The following is a 14,347-nucleotide window of genomic DNA, read 5'->3' as shown; positions in this document are numbered from 1 at the left end:
TAATTCCCTATTATTTCTTTTTGTTTTATGGGATGATCAGCTTTAGTTAACTAGTTTAGTAATTATATTCATGCATATATTCTACATGATTTATACTTGCATAATATTTGCATAAAAAAGTTATAGTAAACACAAAACTCTTTCTATATATATTTATGTATGCATATATATTTTTGTTTAAAAACTTTTGCCTACCAAACTCCTCCATCAGTTTTTGGTCTATAAACATGAAACTTCATATATAGGGTCGTTGAACCCATGCAAAACTTTATAATTGGGTTTTAGCTGGGGAAAATCAGTGCGAAAGTGTGAAAATTAAAAAGTGAAATTTGACAGGTGAAGGTTGATAGACAGCATTACAAATATGCATGCGTGATGTAATAGCTATTATTTCATGTTTTAATTGCAGTAAACATGTCTTCATGGTACAATCGTTAACATCAAAGGAAAAAGTAAATCGCAAGCTAAACGTTTCGGCTTCGATTCTTGGTGGTGGCACATGAGTCATTGTTTCAAATACTTTTTAAATCATTACTATTTATTGGGTCCAATATAATATAATAATAAATACAATATCTACATTAATCAAAGTATCATATTTAAGTGTATTTTACAATCAGGCAATGCCTGGCAGCCTGCTAGTTAAGACATAAATTACAATATAGATGTATTTTTTATATATATATTTTACATGTATTGCATTTAATATATTTTACATGTATTGCATCAGCATGGCAAGATAGAGGATCTGTATTGTATAACATTCTAGTACATCTTCTCTTTGTCAGACGCGTTTGAAAGTCAAACACACCACCTTTTTGATTTGCATATTATGAATATTGAAAGAAGTGGGCAATTCTGCAGAAATTGAAAATTAATTTTATTTGGTTTAAAATCTATTATATTAATCAAACTTAATAATATAGGAACTGTGTTGACACTCAATATTATTTATTTTACTTTTAATATGTTATTTATTTTCTGTGTATTTATAACTAATTCTCATTTGTTTGAGTTTTTAAAATTTATTGTCTGTGATCTTATTAAAATAATTGATGTTTAAAAAAAAAACCCAACTCTTTACACCACGGTATTTTGAAGCTTTGAAATACCATGGTATGAAGAGTTTTTCTTTTTTCTTATTGATTGGATAATTTCTAATATATTTTAAGTTTGAACTGCTATCAGTTATATATATATATGCAACCACTATCAGCAATTTCTCTATCTGTGCTTCAACTGAACAAAAATTCCACGAGCAGAACTTTTTTCCTAGAACTGCTGATCTGTGGAGCACAATACCGCAGAGCTGCTTCCCAGCTGACTATAACATGGTCTTTCCAAGCCCAACATAACCAATTTCTTGATGAGCCGTGATCTAAAATAAATTAATTCCTATCCAATTTCCGCCATCACCAATTGTCATGATGTTGTCTCACCTGACACTCATTAACCCTTATACTTGAGTGGCCTCTGAACCTTGATAAGCGGTGACTCTATAATAAAAAAAAATTATATATATATATATATATATATATATATTACTAAAATATGATTTAAGTAACAATATGTTGTTTGGGAATAGTGCACACAGTCAATATTTTGAGTGAGTAAAATATGTGTAAGGTAATAGAATCAAAGTCACTTAATACACCGGTTCTCATTGAAGCACCAAAGTTAAGTGATGCTGAACATCGTCAGTAATAAATAGGTGACTATTTGGGAATACAAAAATTTCTGTATGTGGGAGGTCAACAATACCTCCCTAAAAAGATAAATAAAACTAAAAAAAATCAATAACAGTATCAAACCGACTGTGGACTGACAACCGCAAACTGACTTTATCTATTTTTTTTACCTCGGCACCAAAATCAACAGCCTTTTTCTTGTTGATTGCAGTATGAGTCCTGTGCAGTTCTATGAGGTTCATCCTCCCAGGCTTTGCCTTCTCTCTTTGAAAAAGTATTACTTTATTGCTAATCGCCAAAGGCGTCCCTACCAGGCAATGTCGATGGGGTTGCCCAGGCACGTTTTGCACGCCAGAGTGCTTCCTCCTCGAAGGTACTGTTTTTTCAATCACACTTTCCGACCCTTATGTCTAATCTACCTGCTGTGGAAGGGAGATAAATACAATCGAGTAAAAGGTAGTGACAAGGATGACTACAGACGCCCCTCCCCATTTTTTGAGTTGGCCTTGTGCCTAATTGTTTATTATTTGTAATTTTACAGAAAATAATTTATAAAAACCTAAATACATATATAAAAAGTAAAGATATATAAAAGTAAAGATCATTTTCATATAATGCCCAAATAGTTTTTTTTTTTTTTCCGATTTCACTAATATTACCTCCTACTGTGAGAAGGTATGACACAAGTTCGGAAGGTGGGTATTAAAAAGCCAGTCCAAGAGAAACAGCACTCTGGCCTACAAAATATGTCTGAACAGCCCCATAGGCATTCCTTAGGTGATTAGTAATAAACTTTGCAAAGAGAAAAAGTAAAGCCTGTGGGGGCAAAATTCTGATGCCCAGACTCATACCTCAGCTCAATAGAAAAAAAAGCCACTTAACTCAAATGGTCGAGCGCTGTCAGACTGATTGTTGGAGAATATCTACGACTTCATAGGAAAAACATCACCACAAGTAATAATATGGTTGCTCCTCAGGTTGAGATTCCTCTAGAGTTAACTGCTGAAATGAACGTCGGTTCGAAAATCATACAGTGTTTATCAATATATTTGAAAAAGACAAATGGCAGCGAGGTTTCTATTGAATACTTTAAGTTTGGAAAATGAGTTCAAACTAAAAAATTATACAAAATACTATCAGAAACTCACTCAATATATGTCAACCTATGTCATGGTAACATATATTAAGTGGGTTTTTTTAGTTTGAACTCATTTTCCCCAAACTTAACGCATTTAACAGAGACCTCGCCGCCATTTGTCTTTTTCAACTATATTGATAAACACTGTATGATTTTCAAACTGAATAAACATTTTACACTAAATAAAATCACTAAAAACTTATCAAGTTAGGTAGAAAAGAAACTTATCTTGACGTACACAAGTGAGGCCTCCATAGGGAAATACGCATCGGCTCCAATGTTGTACACAGCACGTTTCAGGGAGCGTTCATTAATCTGAAAAGAAAGGAAATAATTTTGGCATGTGTGGCCTTGTTTTTTTTTATTTTGGTTTGAACTTTGTACTTTTTGGATTATTTTGTTGTTATATGTTTTTTGGGGGGGAGGATGGATATTTTTTTGGCCAGATATTATAGTTATTTTTGGGTATGGGCAAAATGAATGCTAATGCTCAAAATGTATAAACATTTTGACCCCTCCCTTTACTTAAAAAATCACAAGTCAGCAAATTAACCAATTTTAATGAAATTTTCAGTATTTATCAAATAATGATCACGGAATATAATGAACTAAATATTTTTATTCGAATCTTAATGGAAATGTATAATTTTGTTTTAACAAAAAATACCTTTTGCTAAAGTTATGGTTTTAAGTAGTAAATAAAAAACGCAAGAATTTATTTTTGCTTTTTTTTTTAATATAAATAAAGCATCGTAATTTGTAACAATAAGAATAAAATAAAATAATTTTTATAGGAACATTACGAAAAAAGCCCCTAAATCCGTATTAATGAATTCTATATAACTCGAAGAAAAATGAATTTCTCAAACTACCGATATTACCATTGAATTAAGCATTGCTTATTTAATATTTTCACACGAAAAAATTATAATTGCAAAAAATATTTCGACTTTTTTTTTTTTTTTTTAAATTACGGGTTTTGCATAATTTTTATAAGCAAGATTTTAATTTCCTTGCTCGCAAGAATGTGAAATTTTCGGCGTAACATATTTTTTTACATAATATTGAACAATAATTTTTAAAAACTTAATTTAAAAACAGGAACATGGAAAAATAATTAAATTAAAAAATGCAAAAAATAATACAAATTTTCAGAAAAGAAATGTACAGATGCGCGACTGGGAGGGGGGGGAGAACTTCCTCCCTTTTAATTACATGACGTCATTTTCACAGTCTTTCGACTACCTGAAATTTTGGGCCTTCGTAATTTTCGTGTTTACAAAATTTTAGTTTGTTGCGTTTTGCGAACGCCAGAATCACTCGGTTTTGAGGCTAATTAATTTATGTTTTGTACAAACAAGGTGTTTTTATTATTATTACTATTACTATTATTATTATTTAATTCAATATCTTAGGACTTTTCTTTACTAATTATCTTTGAAATAGACCCAGAAAACTAATATTTATCTTTTAAAGGATTTTTACATTGAATTTATTTAACTTCAAAATTTAGTTGAATTGGGTAGCTAGCTCGCTGTGAAAACATTTTCATAACTTTTTTTTTTTTTTTTTCCACGTGTACAAATATTTTCTTGTTGGAAATTAAGTTTAGTCCTTAATCTTTCAAATACAATCAAAAAGTAGTCGGAAACGTACAAAAAAAAATTATGATAAATCGGCTTTCAAAACTATGTCCCCCCTATTTTTGTCCGTACCTTTTTGAATAAAAATAATTATTAAAACAAAAACAGTCGTGTTCTCGTTGAGTAGGGTTTTTTTTATTATTCAAGAAAATAAAAAGGTACTCATCCGTGCTGAGGCGCTTATGTCAACGGATCATTAAATCTAAGGGAGATAACCAGCAAAGACATAGCAAAAAAGCATATTTTACAAGATATAATTTGGGATGCTGAAATAATCAGTAGAACAATGAAATAATGTTGGATGACAAAAAAAAAAAAAAAAAAAAAATATATGATTACACGAACACTTCGGCTACAATAATCGTGCAATCATTTTTTTTTCCAAACATTCATTGTTCTGATTATTTCGGCGTCCCAAATCATATCTTGCAAATATGCTTATTTTTGCTATGTTTATGCTGATTATCTCCCTTAGATTTAATGATTCGTTGATATAAGCGCCCTGTACTTTCACCTAACAATTTTATAAAAACAGATATCGGTCAATTTTTGTTAATAATTATCTAACTATAATCTCCAGCCCCCCCCCCTCAAAAAAAAAAAAAAAACAAGACGCCACACGCAAAAATGCTTTCCTTTCCAGATTAATGAACGCTCGCTAGAACGTGCTGCAAAAAACTGCTGCATACTACATCAGAGCCGATGCGTATTTTGCTAGGGGGGGGGGGATCTCACTCTTGTACGACCGCCTTTATTTGTTTTTTGACAACTTTTTCGAATGTATGTGTATAGTAAAAACAAACCCAAATTTTCAAACGAGAAATGAAATTGTGATACTAAGTAGTTACTATTTATAATAATAAACACGAACATTTTAATACAACTTCTGTGAGAAAAAAAGGTTTTATCCAAGAAATGTCGATATTTTCGAAAATCATAAGATTTCCTATGACAAATGCCTGATATTTCGAATGTTGTTGGTCGTTTTGTAACGGAACATTGTGTTTTGGGGACGTTTGTTTCCTTGTCTTTTTGTAATTTGTGAAATCTGTCCCTCGATCTTTCACCCACATTTCGACGAGAATTACTGAAATTTGTATATCTTTCTCGATCAATTTCTTCATTTTCTTCTGGGAGTTTTTTGTGGGTTTCAATTTTATCTCGATTTGGACTTCTGTCAAAGTCAAACGAATGTCTTTCTTTCTTATGGTTTTTATAATGTTTATGTTTTGATTTTTTCTCCGACATTTTGTTTGGCCGAGGTAAAGTAATAGGTCTTTTCGATCTTTCATTTTAAAGAGCTCTTCTTCTACAAAGATTTCTTATACCTCCTCCTCCTCCTCCTCCTTCTTCATCATCATCAACATTATTACTACTACTACTACTATTACCGCCAGCAGGACCTATTGAAATTCCACAGGGAACTCATTCATTCATTTGTAGTATATTGATTTTGGCATTCTAAAGATGTTTCAGCGTAAATGGAGACGCTCTGATATTATTGGGTACTTGTACAGGTTAATCAAAACATTAAAAAAATGAAAATATCGAAAAAAAGGTTATATTGCACGTATCCGTTATGGAACGAAGTTCTCCGAAAAAAAATTTCAAATAGTTTTTTTTTTTTTTTTTTTTTTTTTTTTTTACAGCGAAAAAAACAATTTGCTACGATACCGAGCAAAAGGTTCGATTTTTAGGTAGAAAAGCTAGTATTAAAGATGGAGAGGGAGTGTCGGCGCTTTACATTGAGTTATCTCCCCATGCTGTGTTTAACAAATTCCATAATGGCTGACTTTAACGCGTTCTCATAAGAACATGTTTTTCCGTTGTAAAAAAAAAACAAAACTACTCGATCTAAATAAATGAAATTTTTTTCCGAAATCATCAGTCCAAAACGGATACGTACAATATAACCTTTTTTGGATATTTTCATTTTTGAATGTCTTGATTAAACTGTACAAGTACCTATTATTGTACCTATTTACTATGCCTCCCCACGGGACAGAGTTAGACACCAGGGTCGTTTTTTAACGTGTATTGTAGCTCTTTTGTTAAAACTGCAAAAGTATTTATCTAAGCTAGCAGGGACGCCCAGCGTAGCTCGGTCGTAAAGTATGCTTAAATATGATATTTTGATTCTTGCAGATTTTATCAAAGAGTTAATGCTCTATCGATTTGTAACTAACTGATTTCTATATAATTTTGTTTGTCTATACTTTGTGATAACTCTTGGGTGTGCCCCAGGGCTCTTTTAGGGTTAATAAAAACACTCCATTTTGGGGATTATTTTACCATATTTGTCCAAAATTTTCTGTGTATGTCTATTTAGCAGTTTTGCATGGTGCTGAACTCAGATTTTGTGGCTAAATGGAGGTGGGGGGGGGCAAATGATGGACTTAGTCATTTCTTTTTTTGCATGGTGCAGAACACAAATTTACATATGTTAAGGCCTAAAACTGCACCGTTTGTTCATTTTCACCAGGATTGATATCCCTTGGGGATTTGAGGGGGGGGGGCGAATGCTCAACTTAGTCATCATTTTATGCCTCATGCACTGTGCACTCACTGGAGGACCATGCATGCTTCACTTGTTATATATTATAAAGTTGTGATTTCAAAAATTTAAAAAAAAAAAGCCTTATGACTTGGGTGCAGCAGCTGGAATAAAAACTGAAACCAAAACTTATGAAAAAAATTTTTTTATATCTACATATATCTATATATGTATTTATATATAACTTTAGTTCCTTCAGCTATAATCGAAATCAAAACCAAAACTTGAAGAATTTTTGATAAAATTATTTATTAAAAGAATAGATTACTGGAGTGCCATCAGCTATAATCGAAACCGAAACCAAAACTTATGAAGAATTCTTGGTAAAATTATTTATTACAAGAAATGGAAGTCTATAACAATTAAACGACAATCACTTGAAGGTAAGCATGACACACAAAATAAATAAAACACACTTTATCCTATCAATATATAGATGATTACTGGCATGGGTGCCCGGCGTTGCCCGGGTGTTTGGAGGTGTGTGCTGAGCAAAAAAAAAAAAAAAAGTGGTAGTAGGAAGGCAGGCTCGAACCCGTACTGCGGAGGAGGAAAAGAATGGGGGAAAAAACATGATGTCTTTGCTGTTACGACCACCGGCAAACCAGAAGTGACGTAGGTTTAAATTAAGGCTAGACAATCGAAAAGAGGGGGTGATTTTCGAAAATATTGGCGAAAAAAGCGACCCCTCCCTGTAGATAAGTGCCCCGTTGAGGGTGAAGAAATTAATGTTTTTAGCCAATTTTTCGGAATTTGTCGTCTGAAGGGTCGAGCTTCAAAACGATACTGATCTTGTGAAAATCCATCGCCTCTGTCAAAAGTGTTAGGCAGACATGCAAGCATACATACATTTATAGATTGGTAGCTCAAATTTTCGACCGAAACTGATGAAAAAGCTTGCCCTATCTCTGAATACCCTTTATGCAAAATTTCAAATGTTTAGAACAGAAATTGTCTGAGTAATTTGGTAGAGACCGCAGAGGTCAAATTTTTAAAAACTTTGCCCCCTATTATGACCCCTTAACATTTATTGTTTTGGGCTCAAATCAAGTTATTAAGTTAGATCCATGTTCAAGGAACCTATATCTAAAATTTCAATTGTTTGACCCAAAATTAGCGGAGGAGTTTGGTAGAGTTCTCAAAGGTCAAATCGTTGAACTTTGACCCCTTAACAGCCAAATTTCTGATTGAAAACGGATTACAAAGATTTTCCCAAATCTCCATACCCTGTATATCAAATTGCGAGTCTGTAGACTGAAAATTGACAGAGTTATTGTGTAGTGAAATGTACACAGACTGACAGACACACATGCAGACAGACAAACAGACAGACACTTTCACTTTTATAGATATATAGATTATTACCACTATTACTACTACTACAAATACTACTACTATTAATAATAATAATGTGATGAGCATGTGCAGAAGCACACAAGAATTGTGTGCCAGTGTATGAGTCTGGCCTGCCTGCGGCGAAAAGCAAACCTGGGACTTTTCAATTTCAAATCAAAAGTCTACCAATGAGCTACATCCATCCTACCTACACAATGATTGAGCTTCGCCAAAAGGCTATAAAAAACAAGCAAGTCATTCAGGGGCAGTTGAAAAAGATTGCTCTGCGTTACTGCATTCGTGATTATGTCGATCGATGGTGTTGTTCGGGATTGTGTTATATTGATCAATAGTGTCAAGTCAATGGTATCGTTTGGGATCGTGTTATGCCAAATCATCGGAAGTGTTTGGGATTGCGTGGAAAACTTGCTCAGGACCATGCTGCCACGTGTAATATAAATATACATATTTATATTTCTTTTCTTTTTTTTTTAGCATTCTCTCGCTCCTTGTGAAAGCACAAGCTTTTTCGGCCATCATGGTCTTTGACCCAAAGCTCATACCAGCATTTGATGGCAGTGAATCCAAACAGTCAATAGTGGAGTGATTGGAGAAAGCTGAACTGATATGTCAGCTCAGTGGGGTGAAGCGCATTGAGTTCTGATGCGCTTGTCTGGCGGCGCATATGCTGTGTACCAGCAATTAAGTGAGAAAAAGTGGATGGATTTGAACTATAAAGAAAACACTGTACACAGCATTTGCTTTGGATCCCTTCGCTGCATGGAAACAGTTTGCAGCATGCCGTCTCAAACCAGGTGTGAAACGGTCAACATATTTTTGGCAGAACTATGTAGGCTTGAGGTCCTGTTTGGTGGCATATCGGATCAATACTTGCAATATGCATTCATTGCTGGGTTTCCTCAACATGCGGAACACTTGTTACGAGCATCCTCCCAGATGGATAACCTAGATCTGTCACACGTGCTGGTGCACGCTCGTGCCATTTTAAAGAACTGCATGGGAGTTCCAGAGCAAGCTGTATTAACTGCACAGTCGACAAAAATCACACCTAAGGAGACGGATACTTCATGACAGTGTTATAATTGTAATGAACTCAATCATATGGCAACAGGCAGAGATGTTGGTGTCAAGCCTTGGAAAAATATCACGTGCTATCTATGTCAGTGGTATATGATGGGGCTGTAGTAGAGGATACATGCTGGTTACATCCAGAAAAGGACTTCCAACAGGTTAATTTCACGTAACTCAATGCCAAATTAAAGAAATAAACTTGGCAATCTTCTTGAAGACGACCACTTTACATTTGTTCACTGATTCTGCTTGTGTCCATAAATGGATTTCAGATACTCTTACCAACAGGACCAAGAAAAGATGCTCATTCGATGGGCAGCTTCATATGATAATAAAATTGGTGAAGAAATATGAACTGTTGATGTATGCATCCTGAGTCAGATCTAGCCAAAACAAGATAGATCGATTGACAAGAGTTCCTCAAAGATGGCTTGATACAATTAAGAGGAACACTGAGTCTGTGCAACCAACCTGAACTGCATTCATGACCTCAGTTGGGTTTGACCAGATCAAGATTGCTTATTGAGAAAGTGGCCATCCTGGTATAAGATGGACACTTTACCTTGTAAAACAGATTGACCATCGAGTTTCTAAGGCTGGTGTTAAAACTGTCATCAAAGAACATGAAGAGTGTTAATCGATCGATCTGTCACCCATGCACTGGTCAGAGGTTACTTTAAATGTTAAATCTGGTACTCAGTATCAATGAATATTACCCATTACAATGGAGCCCATCTTTTGGCATTGATTGATTGAGACCCCACTTGGTTCACTATGTGGTGACGCCTTCCTCGACAAGATGTGAAAAGTGTAATCAACCAGCTGAATACACTCTTCTATAACCAGGGCCTGCCAACAGAGATTCTGAATGATAATGACATTGCCTTTCAGAGCAGCTTTAAAACCTGCCTACATGAGTGGACCATCAACTCCAGCACACAATCAACAGCAGATTGTCTTCAAAACAGATGACTGAGTGTGGGTTAAGACTCCACATGGATGATGTACCACAAAGCACGGAGTGGGACATGTGACCAGAACGTATTAGTCAATGGAATGCTATGTCACGTGAAAGATCTGTGACCCATAGTGGAACCAGGCCCACTGATGGTCTGTTCTTACATGTCTTCAGAGAATGCAAGTGAAAGATTTCTGACAATTGAAGAAAGATCAGGTGAATTGGCAGGTGATGCTTAAATGCAAGTGATGTGCTTCTTAATGATAGTACAACTACTGGTTCTCCATCAGAAGAAGCATCACCTGCATTTAAGCATCACCTGCATTTAAATGCAAGTGATGCTTAAATGCAGGTGATGCTTAAATGCAGGTAATGCTTCTTCTGATGGAGAATCAGTAGTTGTACTATCATTAAGAAGCACACGGTGCAAAAGACCATCTCCTGAATGTGTTATGTGTGATCATAGGATCAGGGGGAAGAGTAGTATTAATACTACAAATAATCTCACCTCAAAGAAACAAAAGGTGTGCTCTCTCTATTACCGTTACATTGAAACCAGAATGTCTTCTTTTTCCATTACACTCTATATAATACACTCCTCTTTTATCTTAGAATTCGATATAACTCCTCTAACATCATCTATAATTTTATTGATTTATTTCGTTCATGATGAATTCCATGCTAGATGTCACATCCCCATTATGTTACATAGCATCTTCTCTACTCTTTTGATGAGAAGCATTAGGCTTCGAAATGCCTTGGCATAAAGAGTCCATTCTATCCTCCAACTAAATGTTTGTATACCCTTATTGAATAAATGAACCATTCTATATTTACCAATATATAGTTTTTGTGACTTCATTTGTTATTGTTTTCCTCTCCCTCTCTCTCTCTCTCTCTCTCTCTCTCTCTCTCTCTATATATATATATATATATATATATATATATATATATATATATATATATATATATATATATACAAACCAGTGAAAGAAAAATTAGATAAAATAAATTCCAGAATAAAAGCAAAATCTATAGCTACTTACGATTTTAGTACGCTATATAGTAAAATTCCGCACAAAAAACTTATAAAAGAATTAAATGATACTGTAGATTTGGCTTTTCAAGGTGGAAAAGGTAAATATATAGACTTTTCAAACTCTAAAGATTTCTGGTGTAAAAATAAAAATAGCAAAACTAGTGTTTCTAAAGGTATTTTAAAAATACTTGTAAGTCATCTTATTAAAGAATGCTATTTTCAAATAGGAAATAAAATATTACTCCAAACGATAGGTATCCCAATGGGATTGGATCCTGCACCATTTTGGGCAAATTTGTATTTACATAGACTCGAGTATATATATATATATATATGTCATCATTATTAAAAACAGATATATCTAAAACATATAACTTTCATGGGTGTAGGAGATTTATAGATGACCTTATATGCATAAACGATAATGATGAATTCGAAAAAAATAAACATCTTATATATCCAAACGAACTAAAATTGAATTGTGAACATAGAGGACAACAGGCTACATTTCTGGATTTAGATATAAAAATTGAGGATGGGATTTTTCTTTATAAAATATTTGATAAAAGAAACGCATTCCCCTTTAAAATAGTATGTATGCCCCATAAGGATAGCACCTGCCCTGTTTTTGTGTTTTATGGAACCATTATATGAGTTTTTGAAAATAGCTCGCGTTACTCTAAAATTAACAGATTTTATACCACCAGTTTCTAGCTTAGTAATAAGGATGATAAAACAAGGTGGAGAGAAAAATAAAATATTTAAACAGTTAAATAAAGCATTTGTTCGTTATCCTGATGCTTTTGAATCGTTTAAGATAAACCAGACTATATTAATAAAGGAAATCCAAAACTATATTAGCGATGTATAAAATGTATTTATAATTACATATAATAAATTTATAGATATAATAAAAAAAAAAAATGTATATATGTAAAAATAAAATATTTTTAACCTTTATATATCTAATTTTAAATAAATAAGAATGTAAATATACAAACTACTAATTATAGTGGGGGTGATAAGTAATTAAATGGATTAATCCAAATCTTATAAATACAAGACTGATAAATTAAAAAATGTATCCATTTTAAATGTGGAAATTGATGAATCGCACAGGTAAGAAATTCATTTTTATACTATGAAAAGGTTAGTAATTGCAATTAAGAATAGGAAATTGGATCACATTTTTGTAACATGTCTTCTTCCTAAGATTAAGGGTGGTGGTGTTTGATCAACACTGCTGGGGAGCCATGATGTAATATACTGTTTTGTTTTTAAATCCCCGAAACAGTGTTTCATGGTAAACAACTGATGATCCCTTGAAAAATAAAAAAAATTGGTATTATAGTAAATTCAAGAGAGTTGATGCAGTGATTGCAGGTGATTAAATGACTTACTGACTAGATGATTTTTTTTAACGAATGATAAAAAGTAATTTTTTGTATATTTTCAAATGTTAAAAACTTCAAAGACTATATATATATATATATATATATATATATATATATATATATATATATATATATATATATATATATATATATATATATATATATATTCCAGGTTGGAGATATTCAAAAGATTAGAATCATTGAATTCCAACAAGAGTCATTGATAGTGTTCAATCAAAGAGAGCAAATTTATAATTTTTTTTTATGTAAATATAGTTATATCTTGTTATGATATGCAGACCGTTTCAATCATTATTGATCTCATAAGGCAAGAAAAACTTTTTATAATTTTAGAGGAGGGAATATTTTGCCATGTCTAACGTGCAGCATAGTTTAAAGATCTTATGTTATGAAGGCGAAAGGATAATTTTTACAGGTGTTTTCTGTTAAGAAAAGGAGAGGGAGGGTTACAAAAATTGTTGGTGTGGATGATGTATAGAGATTAAAGGGAATGAGAGAAAGAGTGTGAGAGAGGAATGTTTTAAAACGAGGGGGTTCGTGTAGCCAGTTAGAGAAAGAAGAAGAAGAAAGAAAGAAAAAAGAAAAGGAACACAAATGGATATAAATGAGAAGGGGTATGGGAAGGTCAGAAAGCAATATTTCAGACAATTTGAATTAGGTAGATGGTGGAGGTGGGATGCAGTTCAGAGCAGCCAAATTCGATGAACTGCTCCTAATTGATTAATGCATTCGACCTATTCTAAAATAAATATGGTATTATGATGACTGAAGTGATTTTAGCTAAGATTAAGATAGATAGTGTATGATAGAGGATATCTAATGATGCCCACTTGTATCATGTTGTGTGTTATATTTTTTAGCAAATGAATAATAATTATTTTTCTACTTTATCGTTTTCAGTAATTTTTGGAGATGTTATTATTTGCGACATGACAATTATGTAGGTTCCATTTATTTTACTTTTCGATTTATGAATTTAATTTGTTTAATACGGGATGGAACGATAAATTTGTCGTCCCAAAGAAAACAACACTACAGCTTTATTTTAAAACTTTTATTGAAAATATCAATTCAGGTAACTTGATTATGTAGTAGAGCTGACATCAATGTGGCGTCTTCAGCCCCAATCACCACATCGATACGGGTCTGAAACTGGGAGAATGCCTTTTCCACAAGCGTTGACAGGAGCTTGGCGGAAGCTCGGTAAATACTCCGAGGATAATGGCGGTCAGGCTGTCTTTGGTGTTGTGGGAGGTCATGTTGGTGATGTTCTCGACATATGACTAAATGAAGTAATCCAGTGAGTTCAGGTTGGGGAAGGAGGGGGCCAGTAAAAGAAGGGCACAAAGTCGTAGCACTCTTTCTGAAGCCATGTTTGAGTCTCTTTAAACTTTTTGGGCTGGCGCCACATCCTGCTGCCACACCCAGGGTCTGCCAGCGGTGACCTGATTGCACCAGAAGATCACCACACTCTTCAGCACATCC

The 14,347-nt window shown here is 33.5% G+C and overlaps 1 protein-coding gene across 2 annotated transcripts in view; it reads right to left on the bottom strand.

Annotated features, from left to right (window-relative positions):
* The window catches only part of LOC145249647 (putative ATP-dependent RNA helicase DHX34), a 150,681-nt gene extending 144,855 nt beyond the window's left edge, over positions 1-5,826 (bottom strand). Inside the window, exon 1 of one of the 2 annotated variants that reach the window (XM_080111412.1) lies at positions 5,341-5,826. In XM_080111412.1, coding sequence (XP_079967538.1) covers positions 5,341-5,717 — 377 coding nt within the window. In that variant the 5' untranslated portion in view covers positions 5,718-5,826. Of the gene's footprint in view, positions 1-3,064; positions 3,201-5,340 lie in introns of those variants that run through there. The other variant, XM_080111413.1, reaches the window with a different exon arrangement.
* Between the last annotated feature and the right edge of the window lie 8,521 nt (positions 5,827-14,347).

Source organism: Euprymna scolopes, chromosome 28 (assembly GCF_053919585.1).
Source record: "Euprymna scolopes isolate OS-2025 chromosome 28, ASM5391958v1, whole genome shotgun sequence".
Taxonomy (NCBI): Eukaryota; Metazoa; Mollusca; class Cephalopoda; order Sepiida; family Sepiolidae; genus Euprymna; species Euprymna scolopes.
This window is presented reverse-complemented; position numbering and strand designations above follow the sequence as displayed.